The 26645-nt window shown below is 37.4% G+C and overlaps 1 protein-coding gene across 8 annotated transcripts in view; it reads left to right on the forward strand.

Annotated features, from left to right (window-relative positions):
* Window positions 1-26645, forward strand: part of LOC133572002 (uncharacterized) — an 88685-nt gene that overhangs the window by 53220 nt on the left and 8820 nt on the right. For 4 of the 8 annotated variants that reach the window (XM_061924597.1, XM_061924596.1, XM_061924599.1 and 1 more), the window contains 4 exons: window positions 3492-3609; window positions 11485-11746; window positions 11827-11958; window positions 23992-24234. In XM_061924597.1, the coding sequence (XP_061780581.1) occupies window positions 3492-3609; window positions 11485-11746; window positions 11827-11958; window positions 23992-24198 (719 nt within the window). In that variant the 3' untranslated portion in view covers window positions 24199-24234. Of the gene's footprint in view, window positions 1-3491; window positions 3610-11484; window positions 11747-11826; window positions 11959-23991; window positions 24235-26645 lie in introns of those variants that run through there. The other 4 variants (XR_009810480.1, XM_061924598.2, XM_061924604.1 and 1 more) reach the window with 4 other exon arrangements.

Below are 26645 nucleotides of genomic sequence, written 5' to 3' on the forward strand. Positions count from 1 at the left end.
ATATGGGAGCCGCGCTGAGCGCACCTCCAAGCGCGTCTCGCTGCCGGCGACGGCCGGGTATGGGCGCGACGCTCCAGTGCCATCCATTTTCAGGGCTAGTTGATTCGGCAGGTGGGTTGTTACACACTCCTTAGCGGGTTCCGACTTCCATGGCCACCGTCCTGCTGCTGTCTATATCAACCAGGGTGAGCCCCACCCCTTTCGTGAGCGCACTGCGCGCGGAGTGACCCCTGTTACGCGCCCCCGGCAACGGGGGTGGCGGGCAGGTAAGCTGCGCGGGCGGAGCGCGCGGAGTGACCCCTGTTACGAGCCCCCGGCCACGGGAGTGGTGGGCAGGTAAGCTGCTTACCTGCTGCGCGTGATGCCGGCCGCGGCGAAGGCGGACGAGGCGGGGTGTCGGTGCGGTGGGCGCGGTGGTGACCCTGGAATTGGGTCGGGCCCTTCTCGCGGATCGCCTCAGCTACGGCTCCCGGTGGGGCCCTCTCGGGGGAAGGGGCCTCGGTCCCGGACCCCGGCGAGGCGTCCCTTCTCCGCTCCGTAAAAGTGTCCATCTCTTTTTTTTTTTTTTCTTCTGTTGTGGCATATGCAGCAGGTGCCTGCTCGTTTTTCGTATGTGGGTAACAACATTTAACTATGTATATATATTTCCGAATTGGTTTAACTGCCACCCGCCTGAATCTATTTAAAATCTAATTTTTTTTTTTTCAACCGCCCGACCCGACCCGCGGATAAAATCTAATTTTTTTAAATTTCATCCGCCCGATCCGCGGATAATCCGCGGACTCCGCGGTTGTGCCCGCAAACCGCGCATCTCTACTACAGACACAACAAGTGGTGTGTTCCCAGTAAGACTTACTAAAATACTTTTAAACTGTCTAAATTCTAGCATCAAAACTAGATTATGGACAACACACTCTCCATACACACATGTGGCATCTCTGAGAATGTGTTTTGTTGAAAAACCGTGTAATAACTTTAAAATACATCGGTCCAAAGGGAAGAAAACATAAATCTTCACAAAACTATGCAAACCATGCTGAGTGTTTGAACGTATCTCATCAAATTAGCATCCTGAAGTCCAGCATAAATCATTTAGGGCATTTAATAAGTAGCTGGTTGTGTCAAGGGAGTGTGGGCCATTAGGGTAGCAGGCCCATTAAGTCATGGGGGGATGGAAGGTATGTGTGTGTGTGTGTGTGTGTGTGTTCTTGTATTTCTACCCTTCTTGAGACATCAACAAAGAAAAGTACCTTCCATATGAGGAGATGTGAACGAGTTAGGACATAATGTCTCCTTTGCACCCCTGGTGGTGAAATCTATCAAAATGAGGGTGGTCCCAAAAAAAGAGGGATTTTTCAAATTGACTGTGTGTCGCTTTTAAAAGTGCTCATCTTTGGTCAACATATGAAATAACAAGTGTGTGTAAGAAAATAAAATGCTCCCCCTCTAGCCAAAGTCAATTAAAAAATATAAAATTAATATGTATATAGAGACATACTGTAATAACTTGAAGTAAATAATGAAGATTAAAAAAACAATTACAAACAAAAAAATTCAACAAAAATACATAAACTAAAAGCAGTCTTTTTCTCACAATGTGTCTTATGAAATTGGGAACAATTTCTCATATTCTTTCTTTTTCTGTAATATTGCAATATTTTCTCGTAAAATTATAACTTTTTTAATGTAAAATTATAACTTTTTAAATGTAAAATTATTACTTTCTAATGCAAAATGGTGACATTTGTCATATAAAATACGGACTTTTATCACAACATTGCCAATTTTTTTTTTGTTCTCGTAAAACAGTGACTTTTTTTGAGTAAAATTATGACTTTTGTCACAATTTTGCAGAGCAAAATTCAGATTGTTATTATAATGTTGCCAATTTTTTTAAGTTTTCCAATAAAAGTGTGACTTTTGTCGAGTAAAATTACAACTCTTTTCGTAAAATTGGCAAAATGTTAAGCTTTTCTTGTAAAATTGCGACGTTTATCGAGTAAAATTCCAACTTTTATCGTAATATTGCACAAATGTTCGGTTTTTCTTGTCAAATTTTGACTCATTTTTCACAACAAGCTTTTTTATATTTGCATAGTATGTATATATTATTAATGTTGTAAGTACAAATCTGTATTTATTTCATTCTTGAGACACCAACAAGAAAAAGTAGCTTCCATATGAGGAAGCTAAAAATAAAATTAAAATAAATTAACTAAAAGCAATCTTTTTCTAACAATGTGTCTTATGAAATTGGGAACAATTTCTCATATTCTTTCTGTTTCTGTAATATTGCAATATTTTCTCGTAAAATTATGACTTTCCGATGTAAAATTATTACTTTGTATTTCAAAATTCTGATTGTTATTAAAATATTGCCAAAATGTTAAAGTTTTCTTATAAAGTTGTGACTTTTGTTGAGTAAAATTACGACTCTTTTTCAAAAAATTGCCAAAATGTTAAGCTTTTCTTGTAAAATTGCGACTGTTATCGAGTAAAATTCCAACTTTTATCGTAATATTGCACAAATGTTCGGTTTTTCTTGTCAAATTTTGACTTGCGTTGAGTAAAATTACGACTTTTGTTATAATACCACCAAAATTCAACGTTTTTCTTGTGAAATTCTAACTCATTTTTCACAACAAGCTTTTTATATTTGCATAGTATGTATATATTATTAATGTTGTAAATAAAAATCTGTATTTATTTCAGTCTTGAGACACCAACAAGAAAAAGTAGCTTCCATATGAGGAAGCTAAAAATAAAATTAAAATAAATTAACTAAAAGCAGTCTTTTTCTAACAATGTGTCTTATGAAATTGGGAACAATTTCTCATATTCTTTCTGTTTCTGTAATATTGCAATATTTTCTCGTAAAATTATGACTTTCCGATGTAAAATTATTACTTTTTATTGCAAAATTCTGATTATTATTATAATATTGCCAAAATGTTAAAGTTTTCTTATAAAGTTGTGACTTTTGTCGAGTAAAATAACGACTCTCTTCAAAAAATTGCCAAAATGTTAAGCTTTTCTTGTAAAATTGCGACTGTTATCGAGGAAAAATTCCAACTTTAATCCTAATATTGCACAAATGTTCAGTTTTTCTTGTCAAATTTTGACTTGCGTTGAGTAAAGTTACGACTTTTATTATACTGCCAAAATTCTATGTTTTTCTTGTGAAATTGTCACCTTTTTCTTGTGAAATTCCAACTCATTTGTCACAACGAGCTTTTTTATGTTTGCATAGTATGTATATATTATAATTGTTGTAAGGACAAATCTTTATATATCTAGAAAGGGATATATAAAGGCATTTTTCACAGTCCTCAAGAAAGTCAGAAGTACACAAATGTGTGTGTGGGCTCCAGGGTGGACACTGAGGGAATACACTTCATCTTGTTTAGTCACTGAAAACGTCTGCAAAAGTGTGCTTATGACTTTAGTGCAGAAAGTCCCGGGACTCACCTGACACTTGACCCCTCCTCCAGGCGACGTGGACCTGCTGAAGGAGGAGTGCCGCACGCTGAGGGACGAGTGCCAGACCCTGAAGGAGGACAACCAGCGTCTCTCGGAGAGGCTGCAGCTGCTCCGCAGACAGAGGACTTGGTGAGAGGTCAACGACCGCCTCAGTCGTCAGCTGTGCTTTAGCCAGGACACCGGAGACCCCCACGACACCGGCCACCTGTTGTGATGTTTTTGGAACACAAGGCCGGGGGGATTGCTGAAGACCTAGCGGGGGTTTGAAGGAACAGATAGGAGCAATCAGTAAGGCTACGTGCGCACAGTCCTTAGAAACGGTTTGGAAAAAGCCGTGTCACATCCATTAATTACAATCAGATCAGCAACATCCAAGCTGATCTCTTCCTGGGACACCATTGTAAACAACAAGTTAGCACTCTGACATTGTTGGCACCTAAAAGGGGAAGTGCACTTTTTTTTGGAATGTTGCCTATCGTTCGCAATCTTTATGAAAGACATGATGGATGGATTTTTTAATGCATTCTAAATAGTAAATACATTCGATCAAACATCCAAACACCTCCATTAGGGTTTTAGGTGGATGAGATCCGCCCAGAGTTCCTTAAGGCTCTGGATGTTGTGGGGCTGTCTTGGTTGACAAAACTCTGCAACATCGCGTGGACATCGGGGGCGGTACCTCTGGATTGGCAGACCGGGGTGGTGGTTCCTCTCTTTAAGAAGAGGAACCGGAGGGTGTGTTCCAACTATCGTGGGATCACACTCCTCAGCCTTCCCGGTAAGGTCTATTCGGGTGTACTGGAGAGGAGGCTACGCCGGATAGTCGAACCTCGGATTCAGGAGGAACAGTGTGGTTTTCGTCCTGGTCGTGGAACTGTGGACCAGCTCTATACTCTCGGCAGGGTCCTTGAGGGTGCATGGGAGTTTGCCCAACCAGTCTACATGTGCTTTGTGGACTTGGAGAAGGCATTCGACCGTGTACCCCGGGAAGTCCTGTGGAGAGTGCTCAGAGAGTATGAGGTAACGGACTGTCTGATTGTGGCGGTCCGCTCCCTGTATGATCAGTGTCAGAGCTTGGTCCGCATTGCCGGCAGTAAGTCGGACACGTTTACAGTGTCGATTGGACTCCGCCAAGGCTGCCCTTTGTCACCGATTCTGTTCATAACCTTTATGGACAGAATTTCTAGGCGCAGTCAAGGCGTTGAGGGGATCCGGTTTGGTGGCTGCAGGATTAGGTCTCTGCTTTTTGCAGATGATGTGGTCCTGATGGCTTCATCTGGCCAGGATCTTCAGCTCTCACTGGATCGGTTCGCAGCCGAGTGTGAAGCGACTGGGATGGGAATCAGCACCTCCAAGTCCGAGTCCATGGTTCTCGCCCGGAAAAGGGTGGAGTGCCATCTCCGGGTTGGGGAGGAGATCTTGCCCCAAGTGGAGGAGTTCAAGTACCTCGGAGTCTTGTTCACGAGTGAGGGAAGAGTGGATCGTGAGATCGACAGGCGGATCGGTGCGGCGTCTTCAGTAATGCGGACGCTGTATCGATCCGTTGTGGTGAAGAAGGACCTGAGCCGGAAGGCAAAGCTCTCAATTTACCGGTCGATCTACGTTCCCATCCTCACCTATGGTCATGAGCTCTGGGTCATGACCGAAAGGACAAGATCACGGCCGAAATGAGTTTCCTCCGCCGGGTGGCGGGGCTCTCCCTTAGAGATAGGGTGAGAAGCTCTGTCATCCGAGGGGAGCTCAAAGTAAAGCCGCTGCTCCTCCACATCGAGAGGAGCCAGATGAGGTGGTTCGGGCATCTGGTCAGGATGCCACCCGAGCGCCTCCCTGGGGAGGTGTTTCGGGCACGTCCGACCGGTAGGAGGCCACGGGGAAGACCCAGGAAAGGAAGACTATGTCTCCCGGCTGGCCTGGGAACGCCTCGGGATCCCCCGGGAGGAGCTGGACGAAGTGGCTGGGGAGAGGGAAGTCTGAGCTTCCCTGCTTAGGCTGCTGCCCCCGCGACCCGACCTCGGATAAGCGGAAGAAGATGGATGGATGGATGGATGGTGTTCTATCGGAATTCAGGTCAGGACTCTGTGCAGGCCAGTAAAGTTCATCCACACCAGACTCTGTCATCCATGTCTTTATGGACATTGCTTTGTGCACTGGTGCACAGTCATGTTGGAAGAGGAAAGGGGCCCGCTCCAAACTGTTCCCACAAGGTTGGGAGCATGGAATTGTCCAAAATGTTTTGGTATCCTGGAGCATTCAAAGTTCCTTTCACTGAAAAACAACCCCACACCATAATTCCTCCTCCACCAAATTTCACACTCGGCACAACGCAGTCCGAAATGTAGCGTTCTCCTGGCAACCTCCAAACCCAGACTGGTCCATCAGATTGCCAAAAGCGTGATTCATCAGTCCAGTGAAGGCATCTCCACTGCTCTAGAGTCCAGTGGCGACGTGCTTTACACCACTGCATCCCACGCTTTGGTGATGTACGGCTTAGATGCAGCTGCTCGGCCATGGAAACCCATTCCATGAAGCTCTCTGCGTACTGTACGTGGGCTAATTGGAAGGTCACATGAAGTTTGGAGCTCTGTAGCAACTGACTGTGCAGAAAGTCTTTGCACTATGCGCTTCAGCATCCGCCGAACCCTCTCTGTCAGTTTACGTGGCCTACCACTTGGTGGCTGAGTTGCTGTTGTTCCCCAAACTCTTCACTGTTCTTATAATAAAGCCGACTTTAGAATATTTAGGAGCGAGGAAATTTCACGACTGGATTTGTTGCACAGGTGGGCATCCTATGACAGTTCCACGCTGGAAATCACTGAGAGCGGCCCGTTCTTTCACAAATGTTTGTAGAAACAGTCTCCATGCCTAAGTGCTTGATTTTATACACCTGGGGCCGGGCCAAGTGATTAGGACACCTGATTCTCATCATTTGGATGGGTGGCCAAATACAAACCCCGTTTCCATATGAGTTGGGAAATTGTGTTAGATGTAAATATAAACGGAATACAATGATTTGCAAATCATTGTATTCCGTTTATATTTATACTAATATTGTGTAGCATTACTGTGTACGTTATTTTATTACGTTATTTTATTACGATATTTTGTCCCACTGTGTTGCTATGTTACCTTAGTTTGTTAAACCATGTTTTCACACTCTACTAATGTTGTGTAGCATTACTGTGTACGTTATTTTATTATGTTACTTTGTCCCATTGTGTTATGTTACCTTAGTTTGTTAAACCACGTTTTCACACTCTACTAATATTGTGTAGCGTTACTGTGTATGTTATTTTATTACGTTATTTTATTACAATATTTTGTCCCATTGTGTTGCTATGTTACCTTAGTTTGTTAAACCACGTTTTCACACTATACTAATATTGTGTAGCATTACTGTGTACGTTATTTTATTACGTTATTTTGATACGTTATTTTACTACGTTATTGTATTATGTTATTTTATTACGTTGTTTTATTACGTTATTTTATTACGATATTTTGTCCCATTGTGTTGCTATGTTACCTTAGTTTGTTAAACCACATGTTTTCACACTATACTAATATTGTGTAGCATTACTGTGTACGTTATTTTAGTACGTTATTTTCTTACGTTATTTTCTTATGTTATTTTACTACGTTATTTATTACGTTATTTTATTACGATATTTTGTCCCATTGTGTTGCTATGTTACCTTAGTTTGTTAAACCACGTTTTCACACTATACTAATATTGTGTAGCATTACTGTGTACGTTATTTTATTACGTTATTTTGATACGTTATTTTGATACGTTATTTTACTACGTTATTGTATTACGTTATTTTATTACATTATTTTATCACGTTATTTTATTACGTTATTCTATCACGTTATTTTATTACGATATTTTGTCCCATTGTGTTGCTATGTTACCTTAGTTTGTTAAACCACATGTTTTCACACTATACTAATATTGTGTAGCATTACTGTGTACGTTATTTTATTACGTTATTTTCTTACGTTATTTTACTACGTTATTTTATTACGATATTTTGTCCCATTGTGTTGCTATGTTACCTTAGTTTGTTAAACCACGTTTTCACACTATACTAATATTGTGTAGCATTACTGTGTACGTTATTTTATTACGTTATTTTGATACGTTATTTTACTACGTTATTGTATTACGTTATTTTATTACATTATTTTATTACGTTATTTTATTACAATATTTTGTCCTATTGTGTTGCTATGTTACCTTAGTTTGTTAAACCACATGTTTTCACACTATACTAATATTGTGTAGCATTACTGTGTACGTTATTTTATTACGTTATTTTCTTACGTTATTTTACTACGTTATTTATTACGTTATTTTATTACGATATTTTGTCCCATTGTGTTGCTATGTTACCTAAGTTTGTTAAACCACATGTTTTCACACTATACTAATATTGTGTAGCATTACTGTGTACATTATTTTATTACGATATTTTGTCCCACTGTGTTGCTATGTTACCTTAGTTTGTTAAACCACGTTTTCACACTCTACTAATGTTGTGTAGCATTACTGTGTACGTTATTTTATTACGTTTCTTTGTCCCATTGTGTTATGTTACCTTAGTTTGTTAAACCATGTTTTCACACTCTACTAATATTGTGTAGCGTTACTGTGTATGTTATTTTATTACGATATTTTGTCCCATTGTGTTGCTATGTTACCTTAGTTTGTTAAACCACGTTTTCACACTATACTAATATTGTGTAGCATTACTGTGTACGTTATTTTATTACGTTATTTTGATACGTTATTTTGATACGTTATTTTGATCCGTTATTTTACTACGTTATTGTATTACGTCATTTTATTACATTATTTTATTACATTATTTTATTACGTTATTTTATTGCGTTATTTTACTACGTTATTTTATTACGTTATTTTATTACGTTATTTTATTACGATATTTTGTCCCATTGTGTTGCTATGTTACCTTAGTTTGTTAAACCACATGTTTTCACACTATACTAATATTGTGTAGCATTACTGTGTACGTTATTTTCTTACGTTATTTTCTTACGTTATTTTACTACGTTATTTATTACGTTATTTTATTACGATATTTTGTCCCATTGTGTTGCTATGTTACCTTAGTTTGTTAAACCACATGTTTTCACACTATACTAATATTGTGTAGCATTACTGTGCACGTTATTTTATTACGTTATTTTATTGCGTTATTTTACTACGTTATTTTATTACGATATTTTGTCCCATTGTGTTGCTATGTTACCTTAGTTTGTTAAACCACATGTTTTCACACTATACTAATATTGTGTAGCATTACTGTGTACGTTATTTTCTTACGTTATTTTCTTACGTTATTTTACTACGTTATTTATTACGTTATTTTATTACGATATTTTGTCCCATTGTGTTGCTATGTTACCTAAGTTTGTTAAACCACATGTTTTCACACTATACTAATATTGTGTAGCATTACTGTGTACGTTATTTTATTACGTTATTTTCTTACGTTATTTTACTACGTTATTTTATTACGATATTTTGTCCCATTGTGTTGCTATGTTACCTTAGTTTGTTAAACCACGTTTTCACACTATACTAATATTGTGTAGCATTACTGTGTACGTTATTTTATTACGTTATTTTGATACGTTATTTTACTACGTTATTGTATTACGTTATTTTATTACGTTATTTTATTACAATATTTTGTCCTATTGTGTTGCTATGTTACCTTAGTTTGTTAAACCACATGTTTTCACACTATACTAATATTGTGTAGCATTACTGTGTACGTTATTTTATTACGTTATTTTCTTACGTTATTTTACTACGTTATTTATTACGTTATTTTATTACGATATTTTGTCCCATTGTGTTGCTATGTTACCTAAGTTTGTTAAACCACGTTTTCACACTATACTAATATTGTGTAGCATTACTGTGTACATTATTTTATTACGATATTTTGTCCCACTGTGTTGCTATGTTACCTTAGTTTGTTAAACCACGTTTTCACACTCTACTAATGTTGTGTAGCATTACTGTGTACGTTATTTTATTACGTTTCTTTGTCCCATTGTGTTATGTTACCTTAGTTTGTTAAACCATGTTTTCACACTCTACTAATATTGTGTAGCGTTACTGTGTATGTTATTTTATTACGATATTTTGTCCCATTGTGTTGCTATGTTACCTTAGTTTGTTAAACCACGTTTTCACACTATACTAATATTGTGTAGCATTACTGTGTACGTTATTTTATTACGTTATTTTGATACGTTATTTTGATACGTTATTTTGATCCGTTATTTTACTACGTTATTGTATTACGTCATTTTATTACATTATTTTATTACGTTATTTTATTGCGTTATTTTACTACGTTATTTTATTACGTTATTTTATTACGTTATTTTATTACGATATTTTGTCCCATTGTGTTGCTATGTTACCTTAGTTTGTTAAACCACATGTTTTCACACTATACTAATATTGTGTAGCATTACTGTGTACGTTATTTTCTTACGTTATTTTACTACGTTATTTATTACGTTATTTTATTACGATATTTTGTCCCATTGTGTTGCTATGTTACCTTAGTTTGTTAAACCACATGTTTTCACACTATACTAATATTGTGTAGCATTACTGTGCACGTTATTTTATTACGTTATTTTATTGCGTTATTTTACTACGTTATTTTATTACGATATTTTGTCCCATTGTGTTGCTATGTTACCTTAGTTTGTTAAACCACATGTTTTCACACTATACTAATATTGTGTAGCATTACTGTGTACGTTATTTTCTTACGTTATTTTCTTACGTTATTTTACTACGTTATTTATTACGTTATTTTATTACGATATTTTGTCCCATTGTGTTGCTATGTTACCTAAGTTTGTTAAACCACATGTTTTCACACTATACTAATATTGTGTAGCATTACTGTGTACGTTATTTTATTACGTTATTTTGATACGTTTTTTTGATACGTTATTTTACTACGTTATTGTATTACGCTATTTTATTACATTATTTTATTACATTATTTTATTATGTTATTTTATTACGTTATTTTATTACGATATTTTGTCCCATTGTGTTGCTATGTTACCTTAGTTTGTTAAACCACATGTTTTCACACTATACTAATATTGTGTAGCATTACTGTGTACGTTATTTTCTTACGTTATTTTCTTACGTTATTTATTACGTTATTTTATTACGATATTTTGTCCCATTGTGTTGCTATGTTACCTTAGTTTGTTAAACCACATGTTTTCACACTCTACTAATATTGTGTAGCATTACTGTGTACGTTATTTCATTACGTTATTTTATTGCGTTATTTTACTACGTTATTTTATTACGTTATTTTATTACGTTATTTTATTACGATATTTTGTCCCATTGTGTTGCTATGTTACCTTAGTTTGTTAAACCACATGTTTTCACACTATACTAATATTGTGTAGCATTACTGTGTACGTTATTTTATTACGTTATTTTACTACGTTATTTATTACGTTATTTTATTACGATATTTTGTCCCATTGTGTTGCTATGTTACCTAAGTTTGTTAAACCACATGTTTTCACACTATACTAATATTGTGTAGCATTACTGTGCACGTTATTTTATTACGTTATTTTATTGCGTTATTTTACTACGTTATTTTATTACGTTATTTTATTACGATATTTTGTCCCATTGTGTTGCTATGTTACCTTAGTAAATTTAAACGGAATACAATGATTTGCAAATCATTGTATTCCGTTTATATTTACATCTAACACAATTTCCCAACTCATATGGAAACGGGGTTTGTACTTTTGGCAATATAGTGTAGGTTGGAAAGGATTTGCAAATCATTGTATTCAGTTTTTACTTACCATTTACACAACGTGCCAACTTCACTGGTTTTGGGTTTTGTTTTACCGTACCCTTACGTTGGTGGCTAAATGTGATACGGTACATTTTTGCACCGACAGCTCCAGCGTGTACTTGTCGCTGAAGGAGGAGGACGCCGGCGAGGGCAAAGAGACGGACACCGACGACGTCATGACCGAGAGCTACATGACCATGGCCGAGTCGGACAACTGCCGTCTGGTGGACGCCTCCATCCAGAAGAACATCTCCTTCGACGGCAAACCCGCCACGCCAACCGGCTGGAACGGCGGAATCGGGGAGATCTTCTCGCTGAGGGACCAGCTGAAGCAGGCGGAGGAGAAGGCCTCGCACGTCCAGAGAGAGGTGAGGCCAAGACGCAGGACTCCCGAGTACGTGGGGAGGAGAGGCGGTAAAGAGCCGGCTGGTGTTTTTTCTTGCTGCAGTGTGACGGGCTGAAGCAGGAGCTGCAGCAGCTGCAGGAGCTTTACGACAGCAGTCAGAAGGAGAGGAACGAGCTGGAGGAGGAGCTTCAGCGCTGCAAGGCAGAGCTGGAGAAGTTGTCCGGGGGGGCTCAGGTAAGCCACGCTGGGTCTCGCGGCTCCTTCCGAAACCATCGGCGAGTGACGAAAACACTGAAATACCTCGATAACTGAGGACCGCCCAGCGCATAAACACGTCCTTACGAGACAACGGTGGCGTTTTTGTGTGTAAACGCATTTTTACAGAACACTGCAACATAAGGCAAATGTAGCACAACAACACAACGGAACTAAATAACGTAAAAGTACAAAGTAATGCTACACAATATTAGTAGAGTGTGAAAACATGTGGTTTAACAAACTAAGGTAACATAGCAACACAACGGGACAAAATATCGTAATAAAATAACGTAATAAAATAACGTAGTAAAATAACGTACACAGTAATGCTACACAATATTAGTAGAGTGTGAAAACATGTGGTTTAACAAACTAAGGTAATATAGCAAATAAATGGGACAAAATATCGTAATAAAATAACGTAATAAAATAACATACGCAGTAATGCTACACAATATTAGTATAGTGTGAAAACATGTGGTTTAACAAACTAAGGTAACATAGCAACACAATGGGACAAAATATCGTAATAAAATAACGTAATAAAATAACATAATAAAATAACATAATAAAATAACGTACACAGTAATGCTACACAATATTAGCATAGTGTGAAAACATGGTTTAACAAACTAAGGTAACAAAGCAAATCAATGGGACGAAATATCGTAATAAAATAACGTAATAAAATAACGTACACAGTAATGCTACACAATATTAGTATAGTGTGAAAACGTGGTTTAACAAACTAAGGTAACATAGCAACACAATGGGACAAAATATCGTAATAAAATAACGTAATAAAGTAACGTAGTAAAATAACGTAATAAAATAACGTACACAGTAATGCTACACAATATTAGTATAGTGTGAAAACATGTGGTTTAACAAACTAAGGTAACATAGCAACACAATGGGACAAAATATTATACTAAAATAACGTAATAAAATAACATAATAAAATAACATAATAAAATAACGTACACAGTAATGCTACACAATATTAGCATAGTGTGAAAACATGGTTTAACAAACTAAGGTAACAAAGCAAATCAATGGGACAAAATATCGTAATAAAATAACGTAATAAAATAACATAATAAAATAACGTGCACAGTAATGCTACACAATATTAGCATAGTGTGAAAACATGGTTTAACAAACTAAGGTAACAAAGCAAATCAATGGGACAAAATATCGTAATAAAATAACGTACACAGTAATGCTACACAATATTAGTAGGTAACATAGCAACACAATGGGACAAAATATCGTAATAAAATAACGTAATAAATAACATAGTAAAATAACTTCATAAAATAACGTAATAAAATAACGTACACAGCAATGCAACACAATATTAGTATAGTGTGAAAACGTGGTTTAACAAACTAAGGTAACATAGCAACACAATGGGACAAAATATCGTAAAAAAAATAACGTAATAAATAACGTAGTAAAATAACTTAATAAAATAACGTAATAAAATAATGTACACAGGAATGCTACACAATATTAGTATAGTGTGAAAACATGTGGTTTAACAAACTAAGGTAACATAGCAACACAATGGGACAAAATATCGTAATAAAATAACGTACACAGTAATGCTACACAATATTAGTATAGTGTGAAAACATGGTTTAACAAACTAAGGTAATATAGCAAATCAATGGGACAAAATATCGTAATAAAATAACGTACACAGTAATGCTACACAATATTAGTATAGTGTGAAAACGTGGTTTAACAAACTTAGGTAACATAGCAACACAATGGGACAAAATATCGTAATAAAACAACGTAATAAATAACGTAGTAAAATAACGTAAGAAAAAAACGTAAGAAAATAACGTACACAGTAATGCTACACAATATTAGTATAGTGTGAAAACATGTGGTTTAACAAACTAAGGTAACATAACACAATGGGACAAATTAACGTAATAATACAAAGTACATAGTAATGCTACACAATATTAGTATAGTGTGGAAATGTAACATAAAGGTAACATAGCAACACAATGGGACAAAATATCGTAATAAAATAACATAGTAAAATTACGTAATAAAATAACGTAGTAAAATAACCTAATAAAATAACGTAATAAAATAACGTACACAGTAATGCTACACAATATTAGTATAGTGTGAAAACGTGGTTTAACAAACTAAGGTAACATAACACAATGGGACAAATTAACGTAATAATACAAAGTACATAGTAATGCTACACAATATTAGTATAGTGTGGAAATGTAACATAAAGGTAACATAACAACACAATGGGACAAAATATCGTAATAAAATAACGTAATACAATAACGTAATAAAATAACGTGATAAAATAACGTAATAAAATAACGTACAAAGTAATGCCACACAACATTAGTATAGTGTGAAAACATGTGGTTTAACAAACTAAGGCAACATAGCAACACGATGGGACAAAACATCGTAATAAAATAACGTAATTATATAATGTACACAGTAATGCTACACAATATTAGTAGAGTGTGAAAACGTGTGGTTTAACAAACTAAGGTACATAGCAACACAATGGGACAAAATAACATACTAAAATAACGTAATAAAATAACGTACACAGTAATGCTACACAGCATTAGTATAGTGTGAAAACTTGTGGTTTAACAAACTAAGGTAACATAGCAACACAATGGGACAAAATAACGTAATAAAATAACGTAATAAAATAACGTACACAGTAATGCTACACAATATTAGTAGAGTGTGAAAACATGTGGTTTAACAAACTAAGGTAACATAGCAACACAATGGGACAAAATATAGTAATAAAATAACGTACACAGTAATGCTACACAATATTAGTAGAGTGTGAAAACATGTGGTTTAACAAACAATGTAACCTAACACAATGTAAGATAGAAATACAATGTGAAAAAATGACTTAACGATATAGTGCAAACCTTACGTAACAATGTATCAAAACAACACCGCGACATAAGAATGTACGTTGCAAACAAAGCAAAATTACATAACTTAATGTAACAAAGAAACAAATGCAACAAAATAATGTCATAGTTTAATGTTTTTGTTACTAAAGGCGCAAACTTTTTCTATGGTTAGGCGTTAAACTGTCACAGAACAGATGACAGGTTTTTCCCTTTATTAATTAATAATTACATTTTATATTTCATGCAAAGTGGACGCAATGCCTTTAAGTAAATAATCCAAAATTGTTTATGTAAATCCCTTGGCACATTCACACCTGCAATTTGCTATTCGACCAACCATATGCCAACGACTCATCGGGTTTTGAATTCTGCCCGGCAACAAGTTGTGTTTTGTCTTTACATTTCCCTGTCCTAAAAATCTATTTCTGTCAACTAACACAACACCGCATCACGCCTGCTGTACCTCTCCCGCCTGTTGTGTGTGTCTCATGGTGGTGTGTGTTTATAACCGGCTTGGCCCGTCCTTACTTTTTTATCTCGAGCCTCGCGACCACCGCCGTGTCGGCGTCCTAATCTCTGAGAGACAGCAAAGCTTTAGCGCAATACTGCATAATAATAATAAACACGGCATCTTCAAGAGGGCACGGAGGAATGTGCCACTGCAGGCTCCTGTTAAAACAATTGTAATGCATCGCCATGCTTTACAATTACACAGGGATTATTTCATTAACTCTGTTTGCCAAAACGAGGAGCCATACTGCCACGATCATTTTAAGAAGGTAATTGTTCAGAAACAATAACAGTGGGTAACACTAAGTCATAATACTAAATGGACTGCAATTTCCACATCATTTAGCTTTTTTTCTGTATTGAATGTGAGAGGTTCGACATTAGAACGTGGTATAAAAACGTAGTGTCGCGTAGCAATGGCACAAAGTGGCGTACAGAACGAGTACAAACAAATGGAACGGGACAATTAAAGCCAAAGACGTAACGTGACAGCTCTGCAACGTAATATCAACGTAGCTTGTTTTGAAATCAGAAGTCATACAGATATCTAAAGGGGCTGTTTGCAACATTTACACAGACCCCTAGAGGGCGCTAACTTTCCAATGTATTTACACAGTATGCACGCAGGTTAACACACGCATTAGATTTGGGTGTTGTTCGCTAGTAATAGCAATTTAGATAGTTAGCGTTAGCTATCATTGAATTTATATTCTATCATAACATGACTGCAATAGGGCTGGGCGATATGGACGAAAAAGTATATCTCGATATATTTTTACTTAACCTCGATATTCGATACATACACTATATTGCCATAAGTATTTGGCCACCCATCCAAATGATCAGAATCAGGTGTCCTAATCACTTGGCCCGGACAGGTGTATAAAATCATCAAGCACTTAGGCATGGAGTGCGGAGCCCCTAAAGACCATGGGGGAATTTTTTTTTAAATAATTTCTATTTTTTAACATTTTTTTTTAGACATGTATGTCGTGCGCACGAGATAGTTTCTCGAGAAATTTTTTATAAAGTTATGAAAAAAAACAAAAAAACATTTACAATTTCTCGCACGAGATACTTTCTTTTGCGCATGAGATACATGTCTAAAAAAATATAAAAAATAAATAATTTATAAAAAAATGTTTTAATTTTTTTTATAACTTTATAAAAAGTTTCTTGTGATACATGAGATACATGTATAAAAAAATTAAAAAAAATTAAAAAAATAAAAATAAAAAAAATAAAAATTCCCTCATGTCCCTTTAGGGGCTCCGTACATGGAGACTGTTTCTACAAAACATTTGTGAAAGAATGGGCCGCTCTCAGTGATTTCCAGCGTGGAACTGTCATAGGATGCCACCTGTGCAACAAATCCAGTCGTGAAATTTCCTCGCTCCTAAATATTCCAAAGTCAACTGTCGGCTTTGTTATAAGAAAATGGAAGAGTTTGGGAACAACAGCAACTCAGCCACCAAGTGGTAAGCCACGTAAACTGACAGAGAGGGGTCAGCTGATGCTGAAGCGCACAGTGCAAAGACTTTCTGCACAGTCAGTTGCTACAGAGCTCCACATTTCTTCCAATTAGCCCACGTACAGTACGCAGAGAGCTTCATGGAATGGGTTTCCATGGCCGAGCAGCTGCATCTAAGCCGTACATCACCAAAGCGTGGGATGCAGTGGCGTAAAGCACGTCGCCACTGGACTCTAGAGCAGTGGAGACGCCTTCTCTGGAGTGATGAATCACACTTTTGGCAATCTGATGGACCAGTCTGGGTTTGGAGGTTGCCAGGAGAACACTATATTTCGGACTGCATTGTGTCGAGTGTGAAATATGGTGGAGGAGGAATTATGATGTGGGGTTGTTTTTCAGGAGCAGTACCTCTGGATTGGCAGACCGGGGTGGTGGTTCCTCTCTTTAAGAAGGGGAACCGGAGGGTGTGTTCTAACTATCGTGGGATCACACTCCTCAGCCTTCCCGGTAAGGTCTATTCGGGTGTACTGGAGAGGAGGCTACGCCGGATAGTCGAACCTCGGATTCAGGAGGAACAGTGTGGTTTTCGTCCTGGTCGTGGAACTGTGGACCAGCTCTATACTCTCGGCAGGGTCCTTGAGGGTGCATGGGAGTTTGCCCAACCAGTCTACATGTGTTTTGTGGACTTGGAGAAGGCATTCGACCGTGTCCCTGGGGAAGTCCTGTGGGGAGTGCTCAGAGAGTATGGGGTATCGGACTGTCTGATTGTGGCAGTCCGCTCCCTGTATGATCAGTGCCAGAGCTTGGTCCGCATTGCCGGCAGTAAGTCGGACACGTTTCCAGTGAGGGTTGGACTCCGCCAAGGCTGCCCTTTGTCACCGATTCTGTTCATAACTTTTATGGACAGAATTTCTAGGCGCAGTCAGGGCGTTGAGGGGATCTGGTTTGGTGGCCGCAGGATTAGGTCTCTGCTTTTTGCAGATGATGTGGTCCTGATGGCTTCATCTGGCCAAGATCTTCAGCTCTCACTGGATCGGATCGCAGCCGAGTGTGAAGCGACTGGGATGAGAATCAGCACCTCCAAGTCCGAGTCCATGGTTCTCGCCCGGAAAAGGGTGGAGTGCCATCTCCGGGTTGGGGAGGAGACTCTGCCCCAAGTGGAGGAGTTCAAGTACCTTGGAGTCTTGTTCACGAGTGAAGGAAGAGTGGATCGTGAGATCGATAGGCGAATCGGTATGGCGTCTTCAGTAATGCGGACGCTGTATCGATCCGTTGTGGTGAAGAAGGAGCTGAGCCGGAAGGCAAAGCTCTCAATTTACCGGTCGATCTACGTTCCCATCCTCACCTATGGTCATGAGCTTTGGGTTATGACCGAAAGGACAAGATCACGGGTACAAGCGGCCGAAATGAGTTTCCTCCGCCGGGTGGCGGGGCTCTCCCTTAGAGATAGGGTGAGAAGCTCTGCCATCCGGGAGGAGCTCAAATTAAAGCCGCTGCTCCTCCACATCGAGAGGAGCTAGATGAGGTGGTTCGGGCATCTGGTCAGGATGCCACCCGAACGCCTCCGTAGGGAGGTGTTTAGGGCACGTCCGACCGGTAGGAGGCCGCGGGGAAGACCCAGGACACGTTGGGAAGACTATGTCTCCCGGCTGGCCTGGGAACGCCTCGGGGTCCCACAGGAAGAGCTGGACGAAGTGGCTGGGGAGAGGGAAGTCTGGGCTTCCCTGCTTAGACTGTTTCCCCCACGACCCGACCTCGGATAAGCCGAAGAAGATGGATGGATGGATAGATGGTTCCAGTGAAAGGAACTTTGAATGCTCCAGGATACCAAAACATTTTGGACAATTCAATGCTCCCAACCTTGTGGGAACAGTTTGGAGCGGGCCCCCTTCCTCTTCCAACATGACTGTGCACCCGTGCACAAAGCAAGGTCCATAAAGACATGGATGACAGAGTCTGGTGTGGATGAACTTGACTGGCCTGCACAGAGTCCTGACCTGAACTCCGACAACAACGTGTGACCTCACCAATGCGCTTTTGGAAGAATGGTGGAAAATTCCTATAAACACACTCCGCAACCTTGTGGACAGCCTTCCCAGAAGAGTTGAAGCTGTAATAGCTGCAAAAGGTCATATTTAACCCTATGGGTTAGGAATGGGATGGCACTTCAACTTCATATGTGAGTCAAGGCAGGTGGCCAAATACTTTTGGCAATGTAGTGTGTATCGATATATCTTACAAACTCGATATATTGCCCAGCTCTAACGAGAACACATCCGTTCACGGGTCGATGCTTTTGCTTTGAAAGCAGCGCGAGGATGTTTCATACTGTAGGTGTGTTTTGTCTGCAACATCTGTGACGAGACGTCTTGTGTTGTGTCAAACTGTCTACCCGTGCTGTCCTTTTACTCTATGAATGTCCATGACCGCTCAGCTTGGGGGGGGAGGAAGACATTTTAGCAGGCATCTTTACACACAGAAATGAGGATGGAGACATACAATCGTGGTCAAAAGTTTACGTACACTTGTAAAGAACATAATGTCATGGCTGTCTTGAGTTTCCAATAACTTCTACAACTCTTATTTTTTTGTGATAGAGTGATTGGAGCACATACTTGTTGGTCACAAAAAACATTCATGAAATTTGGTTCTTTTATGAATTTATTATGAAAATGTGCTGGGTCAAAAGTATACATAAAGCAATGTTAATATTTGGTCGACATCACACGGACAAAGATAAGACCTTCTGGAGGAAAGTTCCGTGGTCAGATGAAACAAAAATGGAGCTGTTTGGCCACAATACCCAGCAATATGTTTGGAGGGAGAAAAGGTGAGGCCTTTAATCCCAGGAACAGCATTCCTACCGTCAAGCATGGTGGTGGTAGTATTATGCTCTGGGCCTGTTTTACTGCCAATGGAACTGGTGCTTTACAGAGAGTAAACGGGACAATGAAAAAGGATTCTTCAGGACAACCTAAAATCATCAGCTCGGAGGTTGGGTCTTGGGCGCAGTTGGGTGTTCCAACAGGACAATGACCTCAAACTTTTTTACATTCCGATATTGTCCAACTCTTAATTACCGATTCCGATATCAACCGATACCGATATATACAGTCGTGGAATGAACACATTATTATGCCTAATTTTGTTGTGATGCCCCGCTGGATGCATTAAACAATGTAACAAGGTTTTCCAAAAATAAATCAACTCAAGTTATGGAAAAAAAAAGTGCCAACATGGCACTGCCATATTTATTATTGAAGTCACAAAGTGCATTTTTTTTTTTTTTAACATGTCTCAAAACAGCAGCTTGGAATTTGGGACATGATCTCCCTGAGAGAGCATGAGGAGGTTGAGGTGGGCGGGGTTGTATATTGTCGCGTCCCGGAAGAGTTAGTGCTGCAAGGGTTTCTGGGTATTTGTTCTGTTGTGTTTCTGTTGTGTTACGGTTGCGTATGTTCTCCCGAAATGTGTTTGTCATTCTTGTTTGGTGTGGGTTCACAGTGTGGCGCATATTTGTAACAGTGTTAAAGTTGTTTATACAGCCACCCTCAGTGTGACCTGTATGGCTGTTGACCAAGTATGCCTTGCATTGACTTGTGTGTGTGTAAAGCCGTAGATATTATGAGATTGGGCCGGCACGTAAAGGCAGTGCCTTTAAGGTTCATTGGCGCTCTACGTCCGTGTACACAGCGGCGTTTTAAAAAGTCATACATTTTATTTTTTGAAACCGATACCGATAATTTCCGATATTACATTTTAAAGCATTTATCGGCCGATAATATCGGACTGCCGATATTATCGGACATACCTATTGGTAATCATTAGTCAAGATACTGACTTTATTTATTTTAACAAACAATATATAAAAATATCTGTTGCATTATTAGATAGTATTAAAAGTGAATATATATATATATATATATATATATATATATATATATATATATATATATATATAAATATATATATATATGCATATATATATATGTATGTATATATATATATATATATGTATATGTATATATATATATATATATATATATATATATACATACATACATATATATATGTATGTATGTATATATATATATATATACATACATATATATATATATATATATATATATATATATATATATATATATATATATATTTATATGTATGTATATATATATACATATATATATATATATATATATATTTTTTTTTAAGTCATACATTTTATTTTTTGAAACCGATACCGATAATTTCCGATATTACATTTTAAAGCATTTATCGGCCGATAATATCGGACTGCCGATATTATCGGACATACCTATTGGTAATCATTAGTCAAGATACTGACTTTATTTATTTTAACAAACAATATATAAAAATATCTGTTGCATTATTAGATAGTATTAAAAGTGAATATATATATATATATATATATATATATATATATATATATATATATATATATATATATATATGTATATATATATATATATATATATATATATATATATATATATATATATATATATATATATATATATATATAAATATATATATATATATATATATATAAATGTATGTATATATATATATATATATATATATATATATATATATATATATATAAATATATATATATATATATATATATAAATGTATGTATATATATATATATATATATATATATATATATATATATATATATAAATTATGTAAAAATGGAAAGAACGAATACATTTATTAAAAATGACAACACCTTTTATTGACGGACATTATTTCCTGGCTTTCGCGGGCCGCTTAAAGTGATGTGGCGGCCCAGATTTTGACACCTGCGCGTCTTTAACGAGGTCAAACGAGTCGCTAAATCTATCGGCAAAGTCAATTGGTAGCACTGGATGACAGGAGGGCTAAAAGGGGAAAATGTAACTATTAATGGTGGCGTCACGTGGGGCTGTGCACTGGCTAGTAAGAAGTCGTGCCGTGCCTTAAAGGGGAACTGCCTTTTTTTATTTTTATTTTGCCAATCCTTATGTTATTATGTTTTTTTTTTAATGCATTCTAACTCGTAAATTAAATCAAATAAAAGTTAGTCAATGGGAGGTCCTCCATTTCGCCCATAAAATATACTCCATTTACATTTGGTGACTTGAATATTAACCAAATATTATTGATATTGTTATTATAAGTGTTAGAATAATTGTATCTATGTTATCAAAAAACAACTTTGTGTTGAAATAATAAATAATAATTCCCGGCGAGAAGACAAAAGCTGTCTTTAATCCTACCAATCAAAGGCTTGTAAAACTCCACCGTGTAGGATGGGAAGCAACATGAAGGTGTTCTGTTTCTTTTATGTAATGTAATCAACAGAAATATATTGTTTTAGAATGGCCTTCCCAAAGTCCTGACTTAAACGTGTGGACAATGCTGAAGAAACAAGTCCATGTCAGGAAAACCAACACATTTAGCTGAACTGCACCAATTTTGTCAAGATTAGTGGTGAAAAATTCAACCAGAAGCTTGTGGATGGCTACCAAAAGCGCCTTATTGCAGTGAAACTTGCAAATATTAACATTGCTGTATGTATACTTTTGACCCAGCGGATTGGTCACATTTTCAGTAGACCCATAATAAATTCATAAAAGGAACCAAACTTCATGATTTTTTATTTTTTTTTGTGACCAACAAGCATACTTGCCAACCTTGAGACCTCCGATTTCGGGAGGTGGGGGGTTGGGGGCGTGGTCGGGGGTGGGACGGGGGCGTGGTTGAGGGCGGGTGCGTGGTTAAGAGGGGAGAAGTATATTGACAGCTAGAATTCACCAAGTCAAGTATTTCATACATATATATATATATATATATATATATATATATATATATGTCTTAATAAGGTTATCCAAAAAATAGTGCTCGATACCGTAGTAGAGCGCAATATATGTATGTGTGGGGAAAAAAAAATCACAAGACTATTTCATCTCCATTTCAGAGATGAAATAGTCTTGTGATTTTTTTTTCCCCACACATACATATATATATATATATATATATATATATATATATATATATATATATATATATATATATATATATATATATATATATACATCCTGAAAATATGCAAACAAAACTGTGTTTAGATAATTGAAACTTCAAACTGGCATAAATAAATCTTAAGGAATATAACAAAACTTGGCTTCTGAGAGCTTCAAAATGTAATGAATAAAATGCTAAAGTTGTTGATAAACAAGCAATTATTGTAATAATTAAATATGGTCATTTTAAATGAATTATTATGATCATTTAAAATGAATTATTTCCAATATGTTTATTTTAATGTATAATTCTATGGCTGGATGTAATAAGGAGTCAGAAAAAATACAAATACAAATATAATTAATTTTGATGTTTTTAGCAAAATATAGTAAAAATGTATTTAGGTTTTTTTTTAAATTAATAAATATATTTATTTTTAGGTAAGATAAACATAATAATACAATGTATCTCTAGTCTGGATGATTTAGTTCTTGTCACCCTGTTTTCCTCCCGTCATAAAAAAAAAAGGCTGTCCTCACTCAGGTCCGCATTGAGTGTGGACAATGCTGAAGAAACAAGTCCATGTCAGGGAAAACCAACACATTTAGCTGAACTGCACCAAATCAGGAGATTTTCGGGAGAATATTTGTCCCCGGGAAGTTTTCGGGAGAGGCGCTGAATTTCGGGTTGGCAAGTATGCCAACAAGTATGTGCTCCAATCACTCTATCATAACAAAAATAAGAGTTGTAGAAAGTACTGGAAAATTAAGAAAGCCATGACATTATGTTCTTTACAAATGTATGACCACGACTGTAAAACGTCATGTTTTTTGCAGCAATTCACGCTCATGTTTTTTGCTCAGTGCGTCTTTGAAGCAACGGCTGCATCACAACCACTCCTTTATTTCTCTTCCCCCACATTATGTTGATGATGGGATTAATGGCTTATTGGGGTTGTTTTTTTTTATTTATGTTTTGCATTCTTTCATCCATGCATCCATCCATTCATTCCCATCATCCCCATGGTCTTTGTGTTTGTTTTTTATTCCCCCCTCTCAGAGATTCATCCATCCGTCTGAGCACCCTGTTCTCTCCATCCCCTTCATAGGAGTGATTGTAATAGTGGCTGTGGTCTGGTGCTGGTTGTCGGAGCTGGCGTCCCAGAGAGCAAGGTATGGGCGGAGCTTGAATCCACGCAGACGACAAGGTTTGCTTCCGGGGGTACTGTGCCATGCACTGACACTTTTAAAGCATCGGCCTTTTTGATCCCAAAGGAAATTGGTTCCCGGCGGCAAATTTCCTTTTAACACCACCTATGGTATCGAGCAATTTTAAAGCATTTTGGGTTGGATTTGTAATTGCATGGTTACATGCCACTGAAAGTAAAAAAGCCTTTTCTTGTGTTTATTTAGTGTGCATCTGATTCTATCTGCTGGGGGGGAGGAGGTCTAAAAGGAAGCAGGACAAGGACCGGGTGGGCAGTTTGTCAAAGCACAACACAATCTCTTCCATCTCAAAGCCAGAACCGTATTGATTTTTAAAAAGGACGTGCTGATAATCAAGGGATCGGCCTTGTTAGTTTGTAGTCTGCATACAAATGTTCAAACAAAACAAGGACGAAAAATAAACTACCGTATTTTCCGGACTATAAGGCACACTTAAAAATCAAAGCAATTTTATTTTGTACACGGTGTAATGATAAGTGTAACCAGTAGATGGCAGTCAAACATAAGAGATATGTGTAGGCTCAACATAGGAGTATTATTATGGTGTGTGTATAAGGTAAGACGTTATCTGGCTTTTTGTGTCGCAAAATTACCTTCTTGTACCTGCTGATCTGTATTTGGGATCTGCATAAATCCTAAAAAATTGCGTCCGCCTTTGTAGTCCGTGCCAACTCCGTAGTTGATAAGCACCTTCTTTTTCTCTATCTTCTTGTTATGGGACATTCATTCTCTGCTGTTGCCATTTCTAATATAAAGTAGTGTAAAGTTCTTACTTATATCTGTCAGTAAACTCGCCATGAAAGCGTTAAAACATACCGGTGGAGTGAGTTTACATTATTCACCCAAGGAACTTTACTTATACCGTTTGCTGTGGTTCAACATAGGAGTATTATTATGGTGTGTGTATAAGGTAAGACGTTATCTGGCTTTTTGTGTCGCAAAATTACCTTCTGGTACCTGCTGATCTGTATTTGGGATCTGCATAAATCCTAAAAAATTGCGTCCGCCTTTGTAGTCCGTGCCAACTCCGTAGTTGATAAGCACCTTCTTTTTCTCTATCTTCTTGTTATGGGACATTCATCCTCCGCCGTTGCCATTTCTAATATAAAGTAGTGTAAAGTTCTTACTTATATCTGTCAGTAAACTCGCCATGAAAGTGCTAAAACATACCGGTGGAGTGAGTTTACATTATTCACCCAAGGAACTTTAGTTATACCGTTTGCTGTGGTTCAACATAGGAGTATTATTATGGTGTGTGTATAAGGTAAGACGTTATCTGGCTTTTTGTGTTGCAAAATTACCTTCTGGTACCTGCTGATCTGTATTTGGGATCTGCATAAATCCCAAAAAAATTGCGTCCGCCTTTGTAGTCCGTGCCAACTCCGTAGTTGATAAACACCTTCTTTTTCTCTATCTTCTTGTTATGGGACATTCATCCTCCGCTGTTGCCATTTTTAATATACATTTGTGAAAAGTTCTTATCCGTCAGTAAACTCACCATGAAAGCGCTAAAACATACCGGTGTAGTGAGTTTACATTATTCACCCAAGGAACTTTAGTTATACCGTTTGCTGTGGTTCAACATAGGAGTATTATTATGGTGTGTGTATAAGGTAAGACGTTATCTGGCTTTTTGTGTCGCAAAATTACTTTCTGGTACCTGCTGATCTGTATTTGGGATCTGCATAAATCCTAAAAAAATTGCGTCCGCCTTTGTAGTCCGTGCCAACTCCGTAGTTGATAAGCTTCTTCTTTTTCCTCTATCTTCTTGTTATGGGACATTCATCCTCCGCCGTTGCCATTTCTAATATAAAGTAGTGTAAAGTTCTTACTTATATCTGTCAGTAAACTCGCCATGAAAGCGCTAAAACATACCGGTGGAGTGAGTTTACATTATTCACCCAAGGAACTTTAGTTATACCGTTTGCTGTGGTTCAACATAGGAGTATTATTATGGTGTGTGTATAAGGTAAGACGTTATCTGGCTTTTTGTGTCGCAAAATTACCTTCTGGTACCTGCTGATCTGTATTTGGGATCTGCATAAATTCTAAAAAATTGCGTCCGCCTTTGTAGTCCGTGCCAACTCCGTAGTTGATAAGCACCTTCTTTTTCTCTATCTTGTTATGGGACATTCATCCTCCGCTGTTGCCATTTCTAATATAAAGTAGTGTAAAGTTCTTACTTATATCTGTCAGTAAACTCGCCATGAAAGCGCTAAAACATACCGGTGGAGTGAGTTTACATTATTCACCCAAGGAACTTTAGTTATACCGTTTGCTGTGGTTCAACATAGGAGTATTATTATGGTGTGTGTATAAGGTAAGACGTTATCTGGCTTTTTGTGTCGCAAAATTACCTTCTTGTACCTGCTGATCTGTATTTGGGATCTGCATAAATCCTAAAAAATTGCGTCCGCCTTTGTAGTCCGTGCCAACTCCGTAGTTGATAAGCACCTTCTTTTTCTCTATCTTCTTGTTATGGGACAT

Source organism: Nerophis lumbriciformis, linkage group LG29 (assembly GCF_033978685.3).
Source record: "Nerophis lumbriciformis linkage group LG29, RoL_Nlum_v2.1, whole genome shotgun sequence".
Lineage (NCBI taxonomy): Eukaryota > Metazoa > Chordata > Actinopteri > Syngnathiformes > Syngnathidae > Nerophis > Nerophis lumbriciformis.